This window comes from Diaporthe batatas (genome assembly GCF_019321695.1).
Source record: "Diaporthe batatas strain CRI 302-4 chromosome Unknown Contig00012, whole genome shotgun sequence".
Taxonomy (NCBI): Eukaryota; Fungi; Ascomycota; class Sordariomycetes; order Diaporthales; family Diaporthaceae; genus Diaporthe; species Diaporthe batatas.
The window spans coordinates 879,012-902,669 of record NW_025408559.1 but is presented as its reverse complement, the minus strand read 5'-3'; the positions used below and the strand labels follow the sequence as shown (position 1 = coordinate 902,669).

Sequence of the window (23,658 nt, the reverse complement as noted above, 5' to 3'; positions counted from 1 at the left end):
AAAATGCGAACAGCCCGATCGAGCACTAATACGAAATTGCAACTTGAAATTGTCGGCCCGTGGCATCCTTCTCCCGCCTGACGCACCTTCGTTCCAGATGGACGCATGCACCCGCCCTACAAATTGCACAGCATTCATGATAAAGAAACCTTATTGAGCAGGCCTGATAGTTCCGCCATCCTAGACCTCCAGACCGGTATGGGGCCGCATGATCGCGGGAGTAACTAAGATTTAATTAAGCTTCCAGCAGTGCCGTGTCGCGATTAGCTCTTGGGTGCACATGGGCACACGCTGTGCTTGTAGTCCTATCGATTGCTTTCGTCCCTATCAACCATGACTGATTGGGCAAAGGCAGGCATTTCCATCCTTCCGTATGACATAAGGTCATGGGCACAACGGTAAGTGACCCGTCACTTGGAGAACCAGACACGGCGTTGGTCTATGTTACTCAGAACGTAAATAAATCGAAGTGGCCTTCTTAGTCATTGTATCGTCACACTTGGAAATGCCGTTCTGTATTGGTAAGAGCTCGCTAAGAGCTTGAGAAGGCTGGGGCGGAGGGAGGTTTTTTTTCTTTTTTTTTAATCTGTACATTTTCTCGTCTTGCCCAATTCATCCGACCTCTGAGGAGCGCCTTCAACATCCAGATATCCAATGAGCCTTTTGATGAAAACAAAAGCCCTTTCAACAGTCATAATTTAATTTAGTAAATAGTAGGACCCGCTGGGGTGATCTAAAGCTGTGTAGATAGAAATTGAATCATAGCTGTGCCCTGTCAAGGCTTGTGTGGTGATCTTATAACGCCCTGCATCGATCATGTCATGATAAACTCATATCAGCCCTTTTTTACCCGCTTGTCCCTGAACACGCTACTTCTTGAAATGAATGCAGGCTTGGAAAGAGCTGAGATACAGCATATTTAAGCAGCCGCTGGAGGGCCCTGGTTGGAGATGAACTGTACTAGGTGTTAGCAAGTTAACCCTCGAGAATTTTACGAGAAGAACTAAAGTGTAAAATCACCTTGGAGAAGACTTCGGCTTGTTTGATACCCATAGCTTCCGACATGCCCATCAATCGGCCACAAAGCCACTTCTTCTGCCTCGGCGTGACAAATTCGCTCAACCCGGTACAAAGCAGCGGGTACAAGGCCGTCACACCACTGTATGCCTTTGGGCTGGTTGGCGCACCGCAAGGGAAATACGGGGTGGTCGTGCGGTCACCTTGCCAGGTGACAAAGTATGGAACGCTGGCGATGACATTTGTGACCTCTTCGCAGCCGATGCGCATGGCCTCGGCGTAGTCGTCGGTCTTTGTGTGGTCGGACGGGGCGCATATCCACCGCACACACCGTACGATGATGCCCGCGAGCAAGATCCGCGAGGCGTTGGTGTTCAGATGCTTCCCGGCGACCCAGACGTTGGGGAACGTGTAAAGCGGGCCTGGGAAAGTGGCGGCCTTGTCAATTCTGTCGTCGGAAATCTCCTTGGCCCAACCGGACACAAACTTTGGCCAGGTTGGGTGGCAGTTTTCCAACCAGCGGCCGAGTTCAATCACGATCTCGCGAGCCCGTCGGAGGAGGTCTAGGGCCTTGTCGATCTTCCCTGCGGTCTTGGGGCCGGACGTGAGTAGCGCGTCGGCTTCCGCGCGGATGAGCGTTGTCTTCATGTTGAGGACGAGGGCAATGTGACCGGATTTGTCGGAGACAACATGTTGGCCCCACCACTCTACATCACTAACTGAAGGGTTGGCGACGAAGCCGAACATATTTTGTCGAATCTAGTAGTAACGAGATTAGCCCCGTGTAATATGCGCTTGTTGATGCAGACCATGAGTTCCGTGGCCACAAAGAGCCGAGCGGTGGTTCTCTATCACATACCGACATTGATCGCACGAGTTGAAACATCTCAAGGCCTTCAGGAGTTGACTCCTTTATCACATCCTTTCCACGGAGGCGGATGAGGGCTTTTGCGCCGTCCAGGTGGTTCGACCAGCCGGCCATACTCTCATTGTCACTCGCCAATCCCTAAATACTGTCAGAACACATTTTACCATGGTCTTGATGAATAAAGGTATATCCACCTCGTAGAAGGACAAAAGAATTGTCGTGGCCAGAGTTGCATCATCTGTGGCGCGCTTCTTGTCTTGCAGTACTTCTTTGAGCTGCACCAGAGCTGTACTATAGTATATTTGAGACTTGGGAAGCAGGTGTCTCGAATTGGGTCTTCCGGCCAATGCCGCCAGTGACACGGCGGTAAAAGCCATCGGGAAAGGTGTATCCTTAATACCAGGTGCTTGCAGTATCTTGAGAACGAAGCTGAATAGGCCGGGGTTCTGGCCGGTTGAGAGTGTCAAGACAAAGTTTGACAGGAAGAAACAAGTGGCCTGCTCGTCGAGTGGTGTCTGCAAGCCCGTATAGACCGGAGCTACACCTGAGCCACCCTGGCCGCCGTTGTTGAAGCTGTCGCTGCATCCCCAGGTGGTGCCGTCGAAGGAGCGGCTGAAGTCCCAGGACCCGAGCGCCTCGGCGACCCTCTTGATTGGAATCGAGTAGCCTGCTGCCGGTAGGGACCATGCTGAGTTGAAGTCGAATGAATTATCTTGGTTCGGTGACGGGTATGAGAAGTCAAACACACCGAAGCCGTTACTGAAAGTCGGTGACCTGGAAGACCTGTTTAAGCTGGCCACCTGGGAGGACGGCGACGACCATGCAGACTGGGTGAGCGTTTCCCATGAGCCATCGGAGGCGTGCGGCGATCCTCTGCCCCGTTCCAAACTGCCACTCGCAGAGTGTGTTGACTTGGTCGGAGACTCATCTGACGACGTCTCTCTGTCATCATGTCGGGTTGTCCTCCTCTGAGCCGCTGCAGCCTTTGCCTTCCGGATGGTCGACTGAGTCTCGTCGCGCAAGTTGATCTCGAATGGGTCTCTGTACCCAGGGCACTGCCGCTTGGATTTCCTGCACTTGATGCAGTGTGGCTTTGTCTCATCGCACTTGATTCTGCGGGCCCGGCAAAGCTTGCAGGCCCTGCTCGGATGTCCGGTGTTCACCATTGTGGCCGATGGTGGGAAAGAGAGAACGACAGATGTCGCAACAGCTGTAGGCCAGGCAGATAGGATATATCGGCAGAGCTGCAATCACGAGTCGGTCGAGACTAGATTCTCGGAACCTCCGCAAGCTTGGTTTCTACCCTCTTCGAGTATCCTCGGCTCCTAGCTGTCTAGCTGTCTATCTCGAGGCCAAGAAGGCGCTGGGTGACGGTGCCAACGTGTCAGGCTAAATTTAGGGCGCCGAGCTAGAACGCATGAAACTTCCAGAGAGCTTGTAGCGGCTGATGGTCTTCGGGGCGTTGTGGTAATAAAGCGCGTGAATGACGAGAGGAGAAGACGAGAGCAGTAGGTCATGGTGTTGTTCGTGACAGGCCCGCCAAGCAAAGCGCTCCCCAGCTCCCTCCGCCCTGCGCTCGCTCTGGCCGATGCGCTTTGGGTTCCAGGGTGCCGGTGGTTCGGGTGGTGGGAAAGTTGTAACCCCAACATCGGTTGAAACAGTCTCAGAGATCCCTCCGCCGCATGTGCTCTCTTGCGTGCACGCACTTTTGCCTGTGATTCGTCCGCGTCGTTTCTAGCCGTTGGAAATCCACCCTAGAAACACGACAAGGTATGGCAGTTGCAACCTGCGGCTAAAGGCCCAGCATTGATGACTTGGAGACCTGTCAATAAGTCGGCTGGCATGTCTAAGCGCGGCCCAACACGGACGGGGTCCCTGAGCACTCAGAATAAAGGTTGCGCCGATCATTGTTCCCTTACCCGCTCTTGATGCACAATTCTCAGTCGTAGCCGTTGCAGGGTTAGCTTCCATCAGGAGGCGGCGGAACAGCTGCAACATGTTGAATCGTGAAGTACGAGGCGCGCAACGAGGCGTCTTCCGAGCCTCTTCCGAGCCTTCACCAGTAGGCCGAGGTCTTTCCAACAGACGCTTTGCCACTGTCTGCAAGTCTGACGATGATGATGATGAACATATGGCCTCACGCACCCGCAAGCTCGGGCTTCAACAGGTTAGCCATTGTCCGTCCGTTTCCCGCGGGCGACGAAGAGGGCCAGAATCCGACTGATATTGAAATCGGCCAATCCCGCGCGCCTCTGCCGTGCTCAAAGCCGCCTTGCGAGGTTCTGGAAGGCAAGAAAGGATGACGTTCATGGAAATTGCATCGGCAAGATCAGAGATCGCATCTTGACAGCCGGTTGTCACGTCTTGACGTGATGCCAGGCGCGAACCACGTGCAGTTATGCCCAGCGTCAAAGCACATGTGTACTTGAGCGGCGTCATGTTGCATGTAAGAAAGATACATGAAAATGGGCAGGTGCAGTTGCAGTGATTGCCGTCTCACGGCGTGTTCGTGTAGTAAAGCCAGAGTCTTGTGTGGAGCGGCCTCCTCGCGATGGACAACCGAAAAGGGGGAAGGTTTTGCGAGGGGCCATTTGAGGCGAGAGCCGGCCGGCCGGCCGGCCGACAGACGACCTTGCGCTAATCATTGCCCCCGGGTCTGTAATACTCGCCGGGACTAGGCTGTTTCGCGCAGTTTTTCATGCGATTCGGTGGGTTTTACTTACGTAGAGGGAGCAGCCCCTAGGTAAGCATGGCCAGCAACCGAGCGAAACATTTTTTCCTATAGCTTGCATACGGCCTGCGGGAGCGGTTCAAAAGTTCTGGTAATACTGCTGAACGCAAGCGATGCAGTGGTATTAACTACCTAGGTAGGCAGTTCAACAATTCGAGCACTGAGTCGAGCCTCGACAGTCGTTCACAGGCCCGCGAAATCGATAAGGTTTGAACCAAACCTCTAAGCAGCACCATCACTTAGTTCTGACACAAGAGCTATGTGATATTTGTATGATGTGGCCCGAATCGACTCTGTATGCAAATGCGTTACGATCGGACTTGGACTGAAAGAGCCAAATCCGGCGGCCTTGATAGGGTCCGACCACCCAACTCCGTCGTCGCATAGCCCCGGGGGTGGGGAGGTGCAAGATAAAACGTCACCCGGCGCGGGAGCAGAGTGGAGACTAAAATAGATAGCGATGGATCACTGCATCAATGTAGCCCATGCTCTGGGTATAACGATTATGTGTATGAGCAAGGAACACCGACCACTTCATCATGGGCCGGTCTGTTGTGGTCCTGTACCTACCAGGGGGAGGGGGGTTTTCTGACATAAGCAAAACATAATACCTACATACTATTAAAAGGCTTTTGTAAGCATTTTATAGTACTGAAATTATTTCGTCCTGTGTAAATCGTATGACGCTTTTCAGTTTGATATGCTGTCAAGCCCTGACATGCTGTCAGGGGCCTGACATGCGGGCAAAAAAGGGGGTTCGATTCCCGCTGGAATCAAGTTTTTTTTTTCTTTTTTCAACTCGTCCCCAACCCAACTATCTATCGGCTATTATTCGGCTTGACTATATATGACCTATCAGAAGCTATGGAAATACGGAAATACGAATTCTAATTTGCTAGGCTGACTTATAAAATTCAATACCGGCGGATTTACAGATTCTAGGGATTCTTGATATGCGTTGACATGATGTCAAAATCTGACATATAATCAACCCCTTGACAGATTTTATCTGTGACAGTATTTTGTTAGCCTTTTACTAGTATTTAGTTGTAATGTCTAGATTTTGTTTAAATGTTAAATTTTGACATAATTACACGCCCATATCAGGGACCCCCCCTCCCCCCGGTAGGTATGCTCATGTTCGGTCAGGTGGCGTGGACGGACTCGCGGATTCTTTCACAGTCCTGGAGGATTGTTGCGATGATAACGTCACATGCACAATTCGTATAATAAATGTAGAGCAGGTTGAACGGACGAGATGGGTTATACTGGACGGTCCCTCTTTAATAGCGTAATAAGTCTGCAGCGTCCTCCGGGCGCGGCTCACTTGAGCACCTTGGAGAGGACTGGACAACCCGTTCGGACTCCTCCACCACCCTCACCGCCAATTGAAACAGGAATGCGGTCACTCCATGTTCCGTCTGATCTTCACAGCCCATAACAACTGGAATGTGCTGGAAAATTCCTCGTCTCGTACAGGATCCTTCCCGACTGGGCCATATGCCCGTCTAATCTATCGTGGGGCTGGACTAGTTGACAGCCGCCGAGAATTTTGGATGGTGGGAGTGAGCCAAAGACTGCCTTTCTTGGCAGCTGGGTTCCGGAAGCACCGTCTCAGCCTTGTGCGTGTCCGTCCATCGCATGCAAACTCGTGTTGGTAGTCTTGCCTACGGTGTCCTACATAGGTAAGATACCGCATGCAGGAAAGCATGCGCAAAACACAGCATACCTGCCCCGAATCGAGTTGGGATGACCTCAGGACACCCATACGGATCCGAGAACGTGGACATATAGCCCTCTCATCTTGCCTGATTGCATGTTATGATCTACAATACACGCCGAACATTGTGGCAGCTCCGAAGTTGCGAGAGTTGATAACATTCTTATTTTCTTGATATCTACCGCCTCCCGGCTCGGGATTTCTCTGCAGAATTTCTCAGCCCATGTCACATTGATCGACGTTAGGATTTGGTTCTTTACCATGAGGCTGGTAAATTTATACCGCATAATAGCCACAGTATGCGTCCTGGTCGCAGAAAAAGGTGTCCGTGGCGATGATGACGACGACGACGACGACAACAAGACAGTAACGGTCACAGCAACAACAGCGAAAGCCCTGGTCACGACTTCAGTGCGCGTCGAAGCAACATCTGTTGTAATTCCTAATACTTCGCCGTCCTTATCACCACCACCACCACCACCACCACCACAACCACAACCAACACCGGCTCCCGCCCTTCCCTCCACCCCTCCACCTCAAATCGGCCCAGCCGAGTCCAACAATGGCAACACAACAATGCAAGCGGCTGGTCCACCTGCAGAGGCTGAGAATCCCGCGTCCGGGGGAGAGATGACCCCCGCGAAAGGACAAGGGGAGTCAGGCCCGGGGTCGGGTGACAAGAACTCAGCGCAGGTCGGCACACCATCCGCAGCGGCCCAGATGGAAAGTCCCAGTGCCAATCAGGCCCCGAACAGGGCTCCTACTGTCGCAGCGGTCCAAGGTCCAGATATGGGAATGAAGATAGACCCAGCAACCGGCGATCTACTGGGTGGCAACCCGCCAAGCAAGAACTTGGACTTGCCCATCACGATTGTGTTCCTAATGCTCTTTCTCCTGGGGGCATTCACGCACATATCTATCTACAGGGCCAATGCGAAACGAGGGCACAAGTTCTTGCTGTCCGACCTAATGTTTGACTTTTGTATGATTCGATCAGTCACATGTATTTTCCGGATCGCATGGGTTTTCAGTCAGCTCCGGGGTGTGATATTGGCGGCTCAGATTTTCTTCAACGGAGGGTAAGCCCAGACTGTCACCGTCGAATTCTTTTGAGATATTGTTTACTAATTCTGCATTTGACAGAGCCGCCGTTATATTTATAGTCAACATATTTTTCGCCCAGCGCATTGTTCGCTCGATGCATCCCGTCGTCGGCTGGTCGAAACCCTTCAGCCTGGGCACAACAATCCTTGCAATTTCCGTTCCACCAGTCATCATACTGCAGATCGTATCGATCAGCGTGTTCTTTCTTTCCACGGACAACCCGGATCGCGCCGACACTGCCGTAGCCCTCTTGAAATCTGGCTCTTCATGGAACATCTGGCTTGTCACGTTCCCCTTCCTGACAATCTTCATATCATGTGCAATTCCAGGACCAAAGCCAGAGAAATTCGGAAGCGGAAGCCTCCGGGTCAAGACATCGCTGGCCATGCTTGGCGCTGCGCTGTTAGCCACAGGCGCTACGGTGCGGACGTATGGCACCTTCAACCCGCGTCCCAAAGACAGTGGCGACGTGCTGTACAGCAAGACCATCTTCTACATCACTCAGTTCTCATTTGAGATCATTGTCGTCGCATTGTACGCATTCGCACGAATAGATCTTCTCTTCCACGTCCCCAACGGATCATCACAACCCGGTGACTACTCAGCCAACAAGTCCGGCGACACGGAGAAGGCTGTGGTGCTGTCCCGCGGCGAGATCCGAGACAAGATTGAGGGGACCGGTTTGCACCACCAGATCCTCAAGCCTTCGTATACCTCATCGTTTATGCAGACGGGTACGGAGCCCGTCTTCGCTGTCTTCTATCCATCTGCCCCGGATGCTGCATCGCTGGTGGGGGTGGCGGAGGATATGGTGAGCGAGGGCAAATTGCCGCCGCGGCCGGCGGATAGGGTCAGTCGACGGCAGTCTGTGGCGGCGGCGTTCCGGTCCTCGTCGAGTATATCCAGGCGACCGCTTCAGGGCTCCTTTGGACTACCGGCTCAGCCTCGACCGCCAAGGCCCCCCAGATCGACATATTCGATGTACCGTACATCCCCCGACGGACCAAGCGATGACCAAGAGGGTGTGCAGAAAAGCTGAGCCGCCAGCCTAAGTCTCAAATGGGCCGAGGACAGCTCATTGCCTGTGTTTGTAAGATCAGTCATGTCAGACCGGTTCTGGTGTATCTTGCGCGGAGGTTGATGTCTGTAACAATACTGGTCCTGGTGGAGCATCATCAGGCTCTGGGAATCCAGCCGCGTCTTTGGTTTCTGGCTATTTAGACTGTACTATCTATCTTGATGTCTATATGTATTGATGTCTATCTACATTGATGTCTATATACCTTGTTGTTTATATCGCTTGATGTCTATATCCCTCCCACTTCTGGACTCCGCCTCATCTCATCATCATTCGTGAACCTTGTTGCCGGGATCCTTGGCGAATCCCATGGGGAGACACCAGGGACTCGAGGACCCAGGTGCCCAATCACTCCTCTCAACAGCTTCCGAGGCTACTTCTAGGACAACTAAAACTGCTGTAAGCCTATCCACTAGTAGAAACCCGGTGTGAGGTATCTTCTCAGTCACATCAGTCATAGGATACCATAGAATCACTCCAGTCCCGACCTGGAACCTGTCTCTGAGGGGTAAGAGCGGAATCACTTCTCAACTTTCCCAGCTCATTCTGTGACTTGTTTTCACTCGATTCAAGCTAAAACAAGTCTTCGTGGCTCAGTTGGTTAGAGCGTTGGTCTCATACATCGTATGATTCTTCAGATTACTGAGGAAAACCCCAATCCAAAGGTCGTGAGTTCGAGTCTCACCGAGGACAAATATTTTGCTCGTGGTGGTGTTGCAGGCGGGGCTTGGCTAGTGTGTGGCTGTGCTCAGCGCACAGACCTCCCAACCGACCCCATGACGTAGTCTGCTGGCCCTGCATGCACTGCAAACCTTTTTTGGACTGTTCAATCCGATGTAGTGTGTGTGCTGCAGGCAAACTCATCGGGGGATAGATATGGTGTTGTTCTATAGTCGGAACTGATGACGTCTGCTGTGGCCAATCCCATTGGTGCGGGCAGACTATTTTTGGGCCGGGCATGGCCCGGCCCGGCTGCACAGACCACTTAGCACCAAACAAGTACCTCGGTATCACAGACGCGCCCCGATGTATTCTTAGCAACCACGTGGTCGGTCCAGCAAATGTCATAGGGCAGACTGCCGAGTTTGTGACGATTTGCATGGATACATATACATACATGTACGGACCTATGACCGTTTCCGTGGGCAAGCTACATACCTGCCACTTGAAAAGATACTTCTCTCTAGCTACAGCTATTTCGTCCTCCGTTGAAGCTGAAGAGTACTAAATAACTACCTGGCCTGGCTTCTGTTCCGCATACCTAGGTACGTCCAAGAACATATAAAAATAGATCGCATAACAAATGACCCTAAAAGACAGCCTTCTGTAATACTCCCTCATAATGAGGAACTATAAATAGTGTCCAGAAGAACCTCCTGGGACACAGCCTTATGTAGGCTTCTAGGATTGCCAGGTGCGAAAGGTGGCAGTGAAGAGTACTCGCATGATAAGAGCGCTTGAGGGCTCCGGACGTTACCTTAAAAGGTGCCATCGCTCTTCTGCGGGCTGCTACTATACAGCACACCCTCCCCAAGTTTGAATCCACAGGTGTTATAGTTGCCAGGCCCACTCCATCTTATAATAGACAGTCAACGTGCACTGCGACGGTACTTTAAGTTTTAAAAGTCTGGCATGTATGTCCTCTCGGACGTACGCGAAATAGAAGCGAAACCACTTAAGAGTCTGGCTGTATAATTGTAACAGTGAATATGGAGAAATCGTTCCTGAGTACATTTTTTGTTACATATGTATCCAAGCAGCTACCCTCACTCTTCAACCATCTTCAACAACCTCACACCTTAAAACAACAAATAACCAAGTTTGATGCGCGAGACAGTTACTTAGGCAGAGGCATTCCCATGTGTCCCACTACGTCTCATGACGTCTCCCTCCAAGTTACCTCCAGTCCTCTTCATCATACTGGTCCCTCCAGAAGCCCCGGAAATGCTTCTTCAGTCCTAAGTCCGAGATTTCCTTGACCTCCTCGGGTGTAAGCTTGAAGGAAGGCAGCTTGCCCACGTATTCCCTCAGCCTCTCCTCCCGGGAGCTCGTCGTGATGGCCACGACGCCCTGGTCCAGCGTCCACCGAAGGGCAACATCTCCCTCGGTGACGTTGTACTTCTTCGCCAGTCTGGCATACGCGCCATCGACGGGGCCTGGCGCCGCTTTCGTGATGGCTGTGAGGCCAGCGTACCCGCTAACGGCGATGCCCTTTTCACGGTGGTAGTCGAGCAGCTTCGTCTTGCCGCTGTCAGTGATGTGCTGCAGGTATGGGTGGAACTCGATCTGGTTGATGGCCGGCTTGACCTTTGCCGTCTCCAGCACCGCGTCGAGGTCCTCCTGGATGTAGTTGGACACGCCTATCGACCTAGCCCGGCCTGAGGCCCTGATCGCCTCCACCTCAGCCCACTTGGCCTGGAGAACCTTAGCGTCGCCGCCCGCGAAGAAGGGCGAATGGATCAGGTACAAATCGACGTAGTCCAGCCCCAGCTTCTTGAGTGATGCTGAGAAGTTCTCTTCGATCGGCTTGTCGACCTTGACGGTGGCCTTGGTGGTCACGAAGAGCTTCTCGCGGGCGATGGCGGACGACTTGATCGCAGCACCGAGCTCTTCCTCGTTGTTGTACGCTATGTCGTTTTGTTAGTCTATTCGATTACGTTGAGGGCCGGTTCGATGAAACTTGCACTCAGCTCCGTCCAGGTGCGTGAAGCCGGCCGATAGCGCCTTTAATGTCACATCCACAATGTCCTGGTCGAAATCATCGCCTCTCTTGTAATTCTTGGTGCCTAGCCCGTATGCGATCTGGTTTAGTTAGGTTTGGTCAATTCTTGACTGCAAAGATCTCCCAGAACAGGTTTCCAGCAACATACCGTAGGGATTTCGTAGCCATCATTAAGCTTCAGAGTGGGCAACTTGTGGGCCGAAATGCTTTCATAGTCACGAAGAGGGCGCTGTGCGCCATTCAGACCCCGAATACTCTCTTGCCAATCATACCCAGTAGCAGCGGCACAAGAAGCTACCAAAGGCAACAGAGATAGACGAGACATCTTCCCAGACCTTAGAGAACTGCGCATTGGGGAACCTGTGGAACCCACAGCACCGCTGTCCCTCTGGCTGCGAAACTTGGTTTGAGGACTCGATAATATGTCCAAAGGTGCATGTGATTTTTTTCAGGACGCGTGCTAAAATATATCATGGGGGGCAGCGTATTCTGTGAAGTCGATACCCATCAGTTTCATTTTGTCTGCGGGGCCGGTGACGTGATCGATCTTTTGCGACGGCCCGGCATGTCCAGCCCCGGGAATTGTACTGTAAGCCTCCATGCTCACCGGGGAAGATGGCACAACAAACCTTGAAAGCGTCAATGTTACCATGGTCAACATGCACTCACTGCATGAGAGAATTGGTTCTTTGGAACTATATATCAAACTAGTACCAACAACCTGAAGAAGCTATCCCTGGTCGATGCTCCGTGGTGAGTACGGTGAAGAAATTTATGGTCCAAATAATTTTACAGGGGGTGTGCCTCTGTATGCTTGGGACCTCGGCGTAGAGCCGCCAAGGCCACGGTACGACAACGCCCACTCGGGAACTTGGGTCCCTTCTGCGACGGGCCTGGTCTCAATTGAATTTCACAAGAGGGCCTCGAGGCTCGACCTTAGGTCAGCAGTGTATTAAAAAAGACTGCTAGTATTTTAGTAACTAAAGTATTAAATCTAGTAATACTAACTTTAGTTTAAGCTTTTAATATTAGTTTTATAACTATTAAATAATAATTAACTTTTATTAATAACTTTAATAAAATTTAAAATTATTTATTTTAAATAAATAAATAAATAAATAAATAAATGAATAAATAAATAAATAAATAAATAAATAAATAAATAAATAAATAAATAAATAAATAAATAAATAAATAAATAAATAAATAAATAAATAAATAAATAAATAAATAAATAAATAAATAAATAAATAATAAATAAATAAATAAATAAATAAATAAATAAATAAATAAATAAATAAATAAATAAATAAATAAATAAATAAATAAATAAATAAATAAATAAATAAATAAATAAATAAATAAATAAATAAATAAATAAATAAATAAATAATAAATAAATAAATAAATAAATAAATAAATAAATAAATAAATAAATAAATAAATAAATAAATAAATAAAAATAAATAAATAAATAAATAAATAAATAAATAAATAAATAAATAAATAAATAAATAAATAAATAAATAAATAAATAAATAAATAATAAATAAATAAATAAATAAATAAATAAATAAATAAATAAATAAATAAATAAATAAATAAATAAATAAATAAATAAATAAATAAATAAATAAATAAATAAATAAATAAATAAATAAATAAATAAATAAATAAATAAATAAATAAATAAATAAATAAATAAAAATAAATAAATAAATAAATAAATAAAAATAAATAAATAAATAAATAAATAAATAAATAAATAAATAAATAAATAAATAAATAAATAAATAAATAAATAAATAAATAAATAATATTACTTTTTAAAAGTTAATAAAATTATTATTATAATATTAAATTTAATTAATTAATAAGTATTAAATACTAAACTAATTTTAATTAGGAATTAAAAGGTACTAACTAATCTTTCACTAACTGTACTAGTATTAGAGTTAGTATTAGTTACGGTAATTACTAAACTAACTAACTAAATTTAATACACTGTGGGCCAGTGCACCTGCTTACACTCTCCTTGCTTCTCAATCCATCGGTCGATCTTGGTGACGGGCCAGCCACTGGTCATGCGCTCTTTGTCTTCCTTGGGCCTTTTGATGGGCCTTCCAAGCTGGAAGGTCTTTTTCATGGCGCAGCATTCGTTCTTGTACGACCATTGGAAGCACTCGACGTGCTCATCACAGGCCCTGGCGCAGTCCTCAGCACTGAGATGGGCCAGCTTTTGTAGCTCGGACTTTCTGTCTTCATTGGTCGATCTTTGGATTCGCCAGTCCTCCCAGTCATGGTCTTTTGAACCCTGATCCAAGTAATACCAACCGTCAGAGTAGTTGTCCCAGTCCTGGCGCATGGGAATGAGCTTCGGCTCAAAGTACTCGTGGTAGATCTCCTTGAAGAGCAATGGCTTTTGTGTCTGAGCGAATCGCTTGCGTTCGAACGCCCAAAATTGAGAGACCTCCTCGCTGCTCATATGATGCATCGTTCCAACGGCTTGACACCAGTGTCCGTCCCCGTAAGGAAACATGGATGGTTTGTCGCCATTGGTCATCGGCCACTGCTCGGAAGAAAGTCAGTCAGAAGCGGTCTATAAGACGGCATGGGATCACAGTCCACTGTGATCAAGCAGCGACAGAGCGCTCGCCACGTACAAGGCTTTTCAACTCGAGGCCGATGGTTTCTTTGAGAGAAGTCGCAAACATGTAGTCTCCACAGCAGACGTCCTTCACCCGCTCGTCGTACTTATTCGCGATCCCGGGGTGCTGTCCTGCGAACTCGATCATCGCTGCACTCGAGACTGCATAGCCACTACCGCCGTGGCCGAAGAGGTGACCTCCTATCATAGTCGGACTGCCTAGGTACCAAGGCACTTTGGGGTCAAGCTTTCGAAGAATCTGGACCATATTGGGCCAGGAGACGTATGTGTCGGCATCAACAAAGAAATACCAGTCGTATCCAGGTCGTAGCCTGTGGGATTTCTCGGCTATGTGGATATTCTTGTACTTGTCAAGATTCCAGCCCGCGCCTTGGAGACCGTCAAAATTCTTGGCGCACATCTCTTGGTCGATAACACAATCCTTCTGTTGGCGATAGAGGTCAAACTCGTGGTTGTCGTCCTTGGCAGTATTGAGAACCGTCTCAAGGCTGTCATGGACATGGTACCCGGCGATGTTCTGGTCGAGGTCGGAGAAGAGGAGAAAGTCGGGAAGGCACCGGAGGATGGTGATCAGGTGGGTGGGAAGCTTCTCGAAGGCCTCGGAAGCACCGGTCTTCATGACCAGAAGGATGCCAGAGGTGTCTGGAAAACCGTCGCAGATAGGGTCATGATCAGGGCGCAACGACTGCAGTCCGTGGTTGACAGGCGCTTGGTGTTGGCTGTTGGTTGGTATGGCTACTGGCGGCGATGGGGCGGTTCCATTTGCGTTGACAACAAAATATGGGCTCGAATCACCGCTGTAGTAGTGACTGCCGGTACTTTCCCACTGGTCAACATGCTGAGCTGTGAGGAGGAGGACGACCGCAGAGATGATGGCAAAGCAGAAGACGGTGAAAAGTCTGTTCGATATCATGACGAATCCTGCGGCGCGTCGCGACGCGAAGCGAAGGGAGGGCGAGAGGGTGGTCCAGGCGCGATCACACGAGGTGGTTCTGGCGCTGAGGTCGCATTTCAGCAGCTGGGCCGTGCAATTGGGGATGACCAGGCGCCCAGGACACAATTCTGCTCGATGTTGTCGGCGAGAAAACCCGGGATGGATGGCACGCGTGAAGGGAAAGCCGGGCACACCAGTACTTCGGACAGGTTCATGTCAGGTACTTGGTAGAAGCTTAAGTACATAGGTACCTAGGTACCTAAACCTCAGAAGGCAGAGCGCACGGTTGCCACGAGGGCTGGCATCGAGCCCAGGTCTTGTATATCACCTTTAACTGGGCAGACGCTTCAAGTCTGCCCTTCCACCGCTGACACGCTGCCATGTCGCGAAAGGGATACTGAGTGGGCCATAATTCCAGCGTGGGTACAGCACACGGTGGGACGTGGGACGAGACACGCAAACATACCGATGTCCGTGTGAGGCATCAATTGATCGAACTGGCCGAGACCTCAAAATGGCCGATGTCAGCCAAGGTACCTAGCCTAGGGTAGCTGCTGCTTTATCTCCAACTAGCAATTTTGGGCCAGCCTGGCCAGCTGTCATGCAGTCCCTAATCTTAGCCGGGAACCTCCCTTGGTTGGACCGTGATCGCCAGGCTACACAGTAAAGGGGCATTGCATGAGTGAGACAATGGCACGGATGGATCCTCTCTCGTATTATCTTGCCACGTTCCCATATGTTCTGCCCGTCTTAGGGTAGTGATGCAAGTGTCTTACTCCGGCTGATAGTGCCTGAGTAGCAAGCCACACTCTTCTCAGCACTTGCTCGACGTGGCCCCAAATCCCCTCGAACCATCAGTCTGTGAACTGATTCGAGGGTCGAATTTGCTCGAATTTAAGCCTAAATCCTTCATTCCCATGGCTTTTGCTCTGGCCAGGTGTTTATCATCTGTGTTCTTTACTCTCATAGGCGTGAATAGTCGAAGTAAGTACCTAGTTTCACTCTTAACCCATGTACATCCCGAAGACATATGGTCCAAGTCCCTTCATATAGTAATAAACGCCTAAAGACCTAACTTTTACAAGACAACGTAATACCAACAATAATGTAGGAAGACCAGGTACCTAGGCATGTTGCCTTAGCCTCGTGCCGTAAAGATAAGGCTAGGAAGCATTACTCCTAACGGCGCTATGGACTAGAATTGTCGACACAAGTAGCCTAAAGGCTAATAGATAGCGAATCAGTCATATTCGAGGCTACCTTAGGGGCAGAATACCAATTCCCCAAGATGGTCTCTATATAACATTTGGAATGAATCTTGTGAAGAAATCCTACCCAAAACTTTGCCCATCACCACCAACAGACAAAAAGCTTTAAGGCAAAGTAACATCCTAAGGACCTCCATAAAAAAGCAACTTGAACATCATGCAAGCTATCAAGAAGCTCGCAGTGCAAGTAATTACTTCTCAACCTACTCCCTAGTTTGGCTTCCGAGCCGTCACAAATTCAATGATGGGCTCCTCGACGCATTCTTTCCAGAACTCCAGGTCCCCCTTCACAATTTGCGTCATCTCAACAGGGATAACATCAGCATCAACCAGCCCATACTTCTCGTACATGGACAGAGACCCGGAATATAGAACCTCAAGTGATGACCCTCCGAATTTGACCGGTGGCTCCGTTCCCCATAAATTCACGTAGTACTTGAGCCCCCCAGGGATCTCCTCCAGGTCTGTGTAAGAAACGCCATACTTTTTAGTTTTCAGGTTGCGGCTCCTTGGGTTGACGATATGGACGCAGATGAACCGGCCACCAGGCTTTAGGTATGCCGTGGCAGTAGTGAGCATTCTGTCCAGGACCTCGACAGTCCCGGCATGGTCCAAAACCCAGTTTGCCTGCACGATATCATACGACTCCTTCAGATCCAGGTGGCTCAGCGACTGAGACACGTCGGCCTCGAACCACCGGATACGGTCGCCAACCCCAAGCTTCACCGCCTCCTCCTTACCGACATGGAGCATCTCAGCAGAGATGTCCACCACATCCACCAAGCTAGCGCCACGCTCAACTGCCTCGCGAGCTCGAAGACCGGTCCCACCTCCGAGGTCAAGGATGCTTAGTCCATTTGGGTCGCTGAGTGCGGTGAGATAAAGCTCGGTCTCTAACCGCCCGATCGGCGTGGTGATGGTGAAGGTCTCATCTGCGTCATAGAATCAATTTCTACTATCAGTGAGGTTCAAGTAACAGCATACATCCTTAGGATTGAAAAGGGAAGTTTTGGCAGGGCACATTTGTACGTACAATCTGAAGCTTGGGAGTTATACTCCGCAGCAACATTCGGTCTAGCCATAGTGCGCGGATCGAATTGGTAATCGTAGGTCTCACGACTTCAACATGGCCCGAAAGATCTCACAACAAGATTATTTTCGCCGCAGCAAGAGTGCGGGGTCTCGTCAACTTCATATACCTCTTCTATTCTACCGAGTCCGAGAATGCTGACTGCATGTCCAACACAGTGATGATTGGAGCAATCATCTCGAGTGCAACGCGGCCTGCATAAGTAGTTTCGTTCTTAATGTATACCCAGGTATACATTCTAAAGGCATGTAGTCCCTTTATATTAAAATAATTTTAAGTTATGTTTAACTTGGAATTTAGCACTTATTAACCTATACCGTTATATTTCCCGCCTAAGGCCTCCTAGAGCCTATTAGGACCGCTAGATTAGGAAATAGTTTCTAAACAATAGAATTTCAATTTGTAGGAGACTAAAACCACTTATCGCTGAATCGGTACGCTCGTTAATAGGAGGCCTGAAATTCTTATATAGTATGAATTCTTACTTGTGTAAGTGAAGAGTTTAATAGCTAAGTATATATTAGAGAAGAGAACGGATATTCATACTTATAAAAACGGATAGTACACTTACTTATACCCTTTTTAAATTTTTTAAAAAGTTATCTATTAATATATAATTATTAATATATTCTTTTATTTTAATATTATTTTATAAATATTATATAATATAAAGTTAAAGTTAAAAGAAATTATCTTTATATTTTTATTAATATTTTATTAAATTATAAATAATACCTTTTAACTTTATTTATATATTATAAAGTTAAAACTATAAACACTTATTATATTATAATTATTATTATTAATATTATATTCTTTTAAACGTTAAATTTTAAGTATTTATTATTATAAAAGTATTATATATATCTTTAAATGTATATAAAATAGAAGTAAAACTATATTAAATTATAAATTAATTTTTAATAAAGTTATAAAATATATAATATATTAAAATATTATTTTTAGATTTAAAAAAGTTTAATTAAAGTTAAAAAGTTTTAATATATAGCTTTTATAAAATTTAAAATTTATTAAACTTTATTAAATATTAATTTTATAATAATTATTATAAAATTAGATTTTATATTATTATAAGATAGAAATTTAAAGTATATTTAATATATATTTAATATATATTTAATATATATTTAATATATATTTAATATATATTTAATATATATTATTTATTTAAATTAAGTTAGTAATTAAAATATATATTTATTTTAAAACTTTAACTATCTTATATTTTTCTTTCATATTATATAATTATCTTCTAATTTAACTATTTATTTTTCTTTAATAATTTAAAACTAATATATAAAGTTTTTAATAACTTTATATATATTTATATAATCCTTTTATAAAGAAACTTTAAATCTTTTTTATTTTTATTATATTTTTCTATATTATTAAAAGTTAATAATTATTAATAATAAAAATATAAACTTAAAAGAGAATAAATTTATTATACTTTTCTTTTATTCTTTTATAAATTACTTTTAAAACTCTTTTAAAAGTTTTAATACTTTATTATAAAAATCTTAAAAGTAATATATTATAAATTATTTCTTTATTTTTAATTTCTTTTAAAATTAATAGTTATATATTTAAATAAAAGTTATAATATTAAATTTTATAAATTTATTTAATAAAAGTTTTATTAATATATATATATATTTAAAAGGATAATTTTAATTAAATTTCTTTTAATATAATTTATTTATATAATAATTATTTTTAAAAACTTAATTTTATTATATAACTTCTTTATAATATTAATATTATTATTAAAATTATACTTTTTAACTTTATTTATATATTATAAATTTATTTATATATTATAAAGTTAAAATTATAAATGTCTATTATATTATAATTATTATTATTTATATTATATTCTTTTTAAATATTAAATTTTAAATACTTACTATTATATAAGTTAACGCACCGTATGAAGGCGCTATGTATGTCCTCGAACGTATACGGAATAGAAGCGAAACCACATATAAGTTAACGACCCACTTCACGCACCACCCCCTTCCCGCACACGTATTTCCTATTAAAAACCGTGATTTTTCACCTCTTTTATTTAATTCTATTAAAATATTATAAGAAGAATAAAATATATATTAAATTCCTCTTTTTTATTCTATATAGTAATAAAATTTTAATAATTCTAACCTAATTCTAATATAGTTAAATAACTATAAATAAATTGTTTCTACTTTTTATATACTATATTAATATTATAATTTTAAGGTTAATTAGTAATAAATTTAATTAATTTATTTTATTAAAAAAAGTATTAAATATTAATTAATATTTATAAAAAGAGTTTTTATTTTTAAAATCTTTCTTTAATTAATTATTTTAGTTTTAATAATATATATAACTTTTTTCTCTACTATATTTACTCTACTTATTTTAAATCTTTAATAATTAATTAAAGAAAAATTCTAAGAATAAAAACTCTTTTTATAAATACTAATTAATATTAAATATTCTTTTTAATAAAGTAAAGTAATTAAATTTATTACTAATTAACTATAAAATTATAATATTAATATAGTATATAAAAAGTAAAAAAAATCTATTTATAGTTATTTAACTATATTAGAACTAGGCTAGAATTATTTCAATTTTTACTATTTTTTAAAATAAAAAATAGAATTTAATAAATATTATTTCTAATATATAGTATTTTTTTAGAATAAATTAGAGAGGGCCTAAAATCGGGCTTTTTAGTAGGAAATGCGTGTGCGGGAAGGGGGTGGTGTGTGGAGTGGGTCGTTAACTTAAAGATACTATATATATCCTTAAATATATATAGAATAAAAGTGAAACTATATACTTATTTTAATAACGGGTGTACTATCTGTTTTTATAGGTGTGAATATCCGCTCTCTTAGAGAAATACCTACTAGTAGGTAGATAGATAGTAGAGGGGAAGAATGCAGTGTGGTCGAAGCTGTAGCTTGCATAAGCATGGTGTGTTATCACACCTCCCGAGTCCTCTTTCGCTCCTCACAGTGGTTTTCCCTTGCAGGTAGAAGTCGCCACGCTGCCTTATATCCAGGTAGAGAGAAAAGATCGTTCGCCATGTCTGAACACGTCTACTGTCGGTCTGCTGGCCCTTCTGTGTAGCAGCTTTACATCATCATTAGCAAATCCACAGCCCGCATCACTCAATGACAGGATAAAAGCAAGGCAATTACAGACTATTTCATGATGTATCATAACTCGTAAATTGAGTATAGCATAGCATCTATAGCTCGATAAACGAACCGCGAGCGGATCTTAGCTTCGAAAACAGCTGAGTCTTAAGAATCCTGATCTCAGGGGTGTCAGAGATATCTTCTGGTGCTTGAAATCTCCCGTGATGTGCCTTCTGAAAAGACACGCTCACAAAGAAAATCCCATGCCCCTGCCTGAGTCTAACAGCAACTGAGTGGCCATTATGCCCGGATGCGACCTCTATCGCTCTCTGCTGCAGGAGATTGGCGCTATAGATACGAAAGTCCTCCACCATTGACGCTGTCGATCGTGCGCTTGCGGGGTTATAGATACCCAAATCACACATTATAAGAGATTCCGTTTTTGGTGCGTTGGGCAGTTTATTCAAGTCGTTGCCCCTGTCAACCATAAGCCTCAGGAATATTGTCGGATAGGATGAGTCTTTGCCGGATTGGTGATAGAATAAAACGACAGGCGCATATAAGTAATCAGCTTGTCCGTGCGCGATAGCTTGTGGGTGTAAAGACCTGACCAGGTCCTTTTCTGGCTCCACTACCCAGGCCGGGCCTGCCTCTGTCACAGCACGATATCCCGCCATCTTTAAGGAATGGTAACGTATCTCAGGCCAGGAGAGGTCAATCAATGCATCGTGCAATCTAACCCCTGGGGACTCTGAGACGGCAGCATACATCGTTTGCACAGCAGCAGCCTCCAGCTTTCCCCTGATTTTGTCTATCACGACGATAGATGGATTGTGAAGCCGTAGATTCACCACAGTACCCATATTATGCGCCGGGCCTTTAGACAGCAAGATTCCCAGCTCACTTTGACCCACTCGGCATCTGAGAGGCAAGATGGCAACTGTCTCATAGATGTACCATCGCCAAGCGGGCTGACCAAGTGGCGTCAGATTCACGGTCTCATCCCCAGCTTGAGAGTCACCATCACGATCGTCATCCGTAGAGCAATGAGGACTGATTCCGTCGACGTTGATCTCAATGATTTGGCCATCCTCGAAGGATAGCCCAGAGAAGCTCGGGATTCGGTCTGCTCCTTGCACCAATGGAGGATGATCTCGTGCTGGGGGCGTAGACATCCTTGTATCTTGTGGAGTCACCTGCGGTCGTTTGCTGCCTTGTTGAACTTCAACCACGCTATGCAGGCGCGGATTCGAGTCGTATGTCTGTATCATTATTCCCTGGATATCATCCAACGGTCGCAGCCTTAGCCTCAGGAGCTGATTGACTACCTCAAATGGACCCTGATAGTCTTGGCTTCCATTCAGGACCTCGATCTGTGAGGAATTCTTGAAATATTGTGGTGAAGGAGCCATCATGCCGGACATCAAGGTGTGCGAATGCTCGTCATCGGGGAACGACCATGCAAATATGGAATGGTCCTCGGTCCTTTGCATGATAGCCTGTTGTAGGCGTGAAAACGCTTTGCGCCCTTCACCGTACAGCAGAGGCATATTGACATCGAACAAGCCCATGAGGCAGTAGGCCTCGTCCTCCAACCGCGTGGTTTGTCGAGAAGCTGCCCAAGACATCTTTTGCGCAACACTGTATTCGTCCCAGAGACACTCGTGGAGTACTTTCTCACTGATACCAGTGATGTGCGAGACGGCACCCCGCAACGATTTCTTGGTACCAATCTCTGACCAGTCTGCTGCGAGAAATACGACCTCGGAAGGCGCGAGGAGTTCCTGCAGCGTCCAGCCGCGCGTGAACCAGCGGCTGCGGGCGAAAGACGAACCGACATCGGGTTGATTATCGCCGTCACCGAATTCAGACTGGTCCTCGGAGCCGCTCACATCTCCCAGATAGGCGTAGCAAATAGCAGCATCGCGGTACCACCGGAACATAGAGTTGATAGCTTCAGATAGCTCGGCACTGGAGGACTTGTCTATGCAGCAAGTGTCGATCCAGACGTATTGAAAACCCTCAGCCACTGCCAGGCGGCAACAGCCACGGATTTTGTCGTAACCCTTCTTGTGGGTGCTGTCCCGTCCCCTCTCAGTGTGGTCCTTGAAAGTCACCTCATCCGTGCCCCAGGTGTGGGAGAGTATCGTGTAAGGCGGTATACCATTGCCTACTTGTCCAAGGAACTCCTCAAACTCGAATGTGTGCGCATTTAGAAGCCGCATCGTCAGTTGTTCCCGCGCGATTTGTGATGAGTGAAACTGCTGTGACAACCTTGAAAGCTGCACGACCGGCTCTGTACCTAGGTAGAAGTGAGCGCTAAAGTTGCAAGGGTGCTTTTGAGACCAGCCTTTCGATGGCCATGCAGCCACTCTCACGTAAGTCTCACAAACCAATCCCAACTTCCCAAGGGTTTGGAGAGGGTCCAGACACAGCTGAAAATAACTAGGACGGCATCTTCCGCACGAGAAAACGAGTTCGGGCTGAGCCGCAAGAAGACATGCATCTAAGCCTTGGAAATGTGCTGCGTGTTATAAAGTCCCTGCCTTGTCATCAAATTATGCTCCTTGAGAGGCAAGATTCACCACAATATCGGGAACAAATGGACCTTTAATTAATACCACAAAGAGCACCACCCCAGCAGAAGATTCCTTAATTTGATACTGCAATGCAGTCTTGGGCCTTGCGATCAGGTTATGACTGCTTATCAATGAGCGATCTGTATGTTCGAGACGAATGGAAATATTCTCAGCTCAAGTAGATGGTCGGCCTCGTGTCATTGCCTAACAGGCCCTCTGTTCTCGGGATACTCCTCGCTATAGCTCGGGATGAGCCTCAAAGAAGCCCCGCAGGGATGTTGGCTTGACATTCGGAAAGCGTTTCATGTCCACCGGCTTGTGGTCCCACGTTCCTTTCAGGTTGTGCTCAACATAACCATTGCATACTGGAAGCTCCAATTCAGCCCAGACTGGAATCATCTGTAAACCAGCGTCTTGGGCAGTGGCATTGGCTCGGCCTCATAAGGTTGTAGTCCATAAGAATGAGAGCCCGACATGGAGCGAAATATGGAAATGGGGCTCAGGATTTAGGAGGAAAATAGAGGCAGTAAGAAGTGATAACGGAAGATGATTGAAGGCAACTCTTACAATGTTTGTATGGGATTTTGCAGGTGGACGTTCCTGACAAGGTTGATGAATGCGACTGGCATGTGGTAGCCGGCAGTTGTCCGCTTGATACCTACCCATGTGTGTAGACTACGCCTATCTGGGAAGGTGAGCCCGAACCTCCATATCACCTACGTCT

At 45.6% G+C, this 23,658-nt stretch overlaps 6 protein-coding genes across 6 annotated transcripts; 1 reads left to right on the top strand and 5 right to left on the bottom strand.

Annotated features, from left to right (window-relative positions):
- Positions 1-583: 583 nt before the first annotated feature.
- On the bottom strand, positions 584-4,445 carry KVR01_009839 (uncharacterized protein). Its single transcript, XM_044786494.1, has 4 exons — positions 2,080-4,445; positions 1,877-2,023; positions 1,021-1,776; positions 584-955 (listed from the first exon to the last, which is right to left on the bottom strand). Exons 1-4 carry the CDS (start codon positions 3,049-3,051, stop codon positions 920-922), a joined length of 1,911 nt encoding a protein of 636 aa, XP_044641087.1. The 5' UTR covers positions 3,052-4,445; the 3' UTR covers positions 584-919.
- A 2,453-nt stretch (positions 4,446-6,898) lies between these two features.
- On the top strand, positions 6,899-8,479 carry KVR01_010106 (uncharacterized protein; the record flags this gene model as incomplete). Its single annotated transcript, XM_044781662.1, has 3 exons — positions 6,899-6,925; positions 6,967-7,415; positions 7,480-8,479. The coding sequence occupies 3 exons, from the start codon at positions 6,899-6,901 to the stop codon at positions 8,477-8,479; spliced, it is 1,476 nt and encodes a 491-aa protein (XP_044641354.1).
- Positions 8,480-9,589: 1,110 nt separating this feature from the next.
- Positions 9,590-11,990, bottom strand: KVR01_009755 (uncharacterized protein). Its single transcript, XM_044787271.1, has 4 exons — positions 11,870-11,990; positions 11,389-11,729; positions 11,203-11,320; positions 9,590-11,145 (listed from the first exon to the last, which is right to left on the bottom strand). The coding sequence occupies exons 2-4, from the start codon at positions 11,590-11,592 to the stop codon at positions 10,415-10,417; spliced, it is 1,053 nt and encodes a 350-aa protein (XP_044641003.1). The 5' UTR covers positions 11,593-11,729; positions 11,870-11,990; the 3' UTR covers positions 9,590-10,414.
- Positions 11,991-13,236: 1,246 nt separating this feature from the next.
- KVR01_010012 (uncharacterized protein) lies at positions 13,237-14,821 on the bottom strand (the record flags this gene model as incomplete). The annotated part of the gene is made up of 3 exons (XM_044784624.1): positions 13,237-13,809; positions 13,904-14,646; positions 14,719-14,821. 3 exons carry the CDS (start codon positions 14,819-14,821, stop codon positions 13,237-13,239), a joined length of 1,419 nt encoding a protein of 472 aa, XP_044641260.1.
- Positions 14,822-16,320: 1,499 nt separating this feature from the next.
- KVR01_010102 (uncharacterized protein) lies at positions 16,321-17,241 on the bottom strand (the record flags this gene model as incomplete). Its single annotated transcript, XM_044785176.1, has 2 exons — positions 17,144-17,241; positions 16,321-17,042 (listed from the first exon to the last, which is right to left on the bottom strand). Exons 1-2 carry the CDS (start codon positions 17,190-17,192, stop codon positions 16,321-16,323), a joined length of 771 nt encoding a protein of 256 aa, XP_044641350.1. The 5' UTR covers positions 17,193-17,241.
- Positions 17,242-20,418: 3,177 nt separating this feature from the next.
- KVR01_009679 (uncharacterized protein) lies at positions 20,419-22,639 on the bottom strand. The gene has a single exon (XM_044792431.1). It carries the CDS (start codon positions 22,578-22,580, stop codon positions 20,466-20,468), a length of 2,115 nt encoding a protein of 704 aa, XP_044640927.1. The 5' UTR covers positions 22,581-22,639; the 3' UTR covers positions 20,419-20,465.
- Between the last annotated feature and the right edge of the window lie 1,019 nt (positions 22,640-23,658).